Below are 839 nucleotides of genomic sequence, written 5' to 3'. Positions count from 1 at the left end.
AAATTTGCCAAAGGGTCCTGAACTCCTACCTCCAAAAGGTGCAGTGCCCATAGATCAAGGATCTAAGGGTCCGGCAGAACCTGCACGTCCTGATGAATCCGTAAAGAAACCTGAGGGCGCTGAGAGCCCAGCGGCACAAAAGGGATCTCGCTCATCTTTTGGCTCATTTAACTTTTGGGGCTTATTACCTGGTACATCTGAAAAAGCAAAGCAAGTAATCACTAAAGAGCAAAAAGGAGTGAGTCCAGCTGGATCCCCTAGTAAAACAAAAGTTTCAGAGGCGCCTGCGGCACCTGTTACGACAGTATCTGTTGCTACAAGACTCGTTACGACACCACCAACATCTGTTACGACAACACCAACACCAGTTACGACAACAACAACACCCGTTACGACAGCATCTGTCATGACGACATCCGTTTTGTCAACACCCGTTATGTCAACATCTGTTATGACATCATCTGATAGGCGAGCACCTCTTATGAGAGCACCAGCTCCAAAAGATGTAGTTAAACCAGATGAGACAGAAGCTGAAGAAGAAGCAGCAGAATGTCCAGATGGGAGATCGGGTGACCTCTCAACCTGCGTGAACGCGTTAGAACAAACAAAAAGTGATGAAACAGTGCATCATGAAGTAACGGTGCATCCTGAACTAACGGATATTACTACTGTAACGGAGAGCTTAAATGAACAGTACTTAGACTATCCCATTCATGTAGAAGAAAAGAATAACACATTTACCTACAACCCTGAAAACATTATGATAACATCTGCTATAATGTTTGGAGCGTTTTATGTATTTTACCTTTACTATAATGTAAACACTATTATTAGTTGAA

General features: G+C 43.3%; 1 protein-coding gene across 1 annotated transcript; it reads left to right on the top strand.

The window, feature by feature from the left end:
* On the top strand, positions 1–839 carry PVX_131260 (variable surface protein Vir12, truncated, putative; the record flags this gene model as incomplete). The annotated part of the gene is made up of 1 exon (XM_001612277.1): positions 1–839. A coding segment is annotated over one exon (838 nt), but the record flags the coding sequence as incomplete, so codon positions are not given.

The sequence above is a fragment of the Plasmodium vivax genome, genomic scaffold (assembly GCF_000002415.2).
Source record: "Plasmodium vivax scf_3648 genomic scaffold, whole genome shotgun sequence".
Classification (NCBI taxonomy): domain Eukaryota; phylum Apicomplexa; class Aconoidasida; order Haemosporida; family Plasmodiidae; genus Plasmodium; species Plasmodium vivax.
Note: the sequence above shows the minus strand (reverse complement) of the source record. Positions and strands in the feature narration are given on the sequence as shown.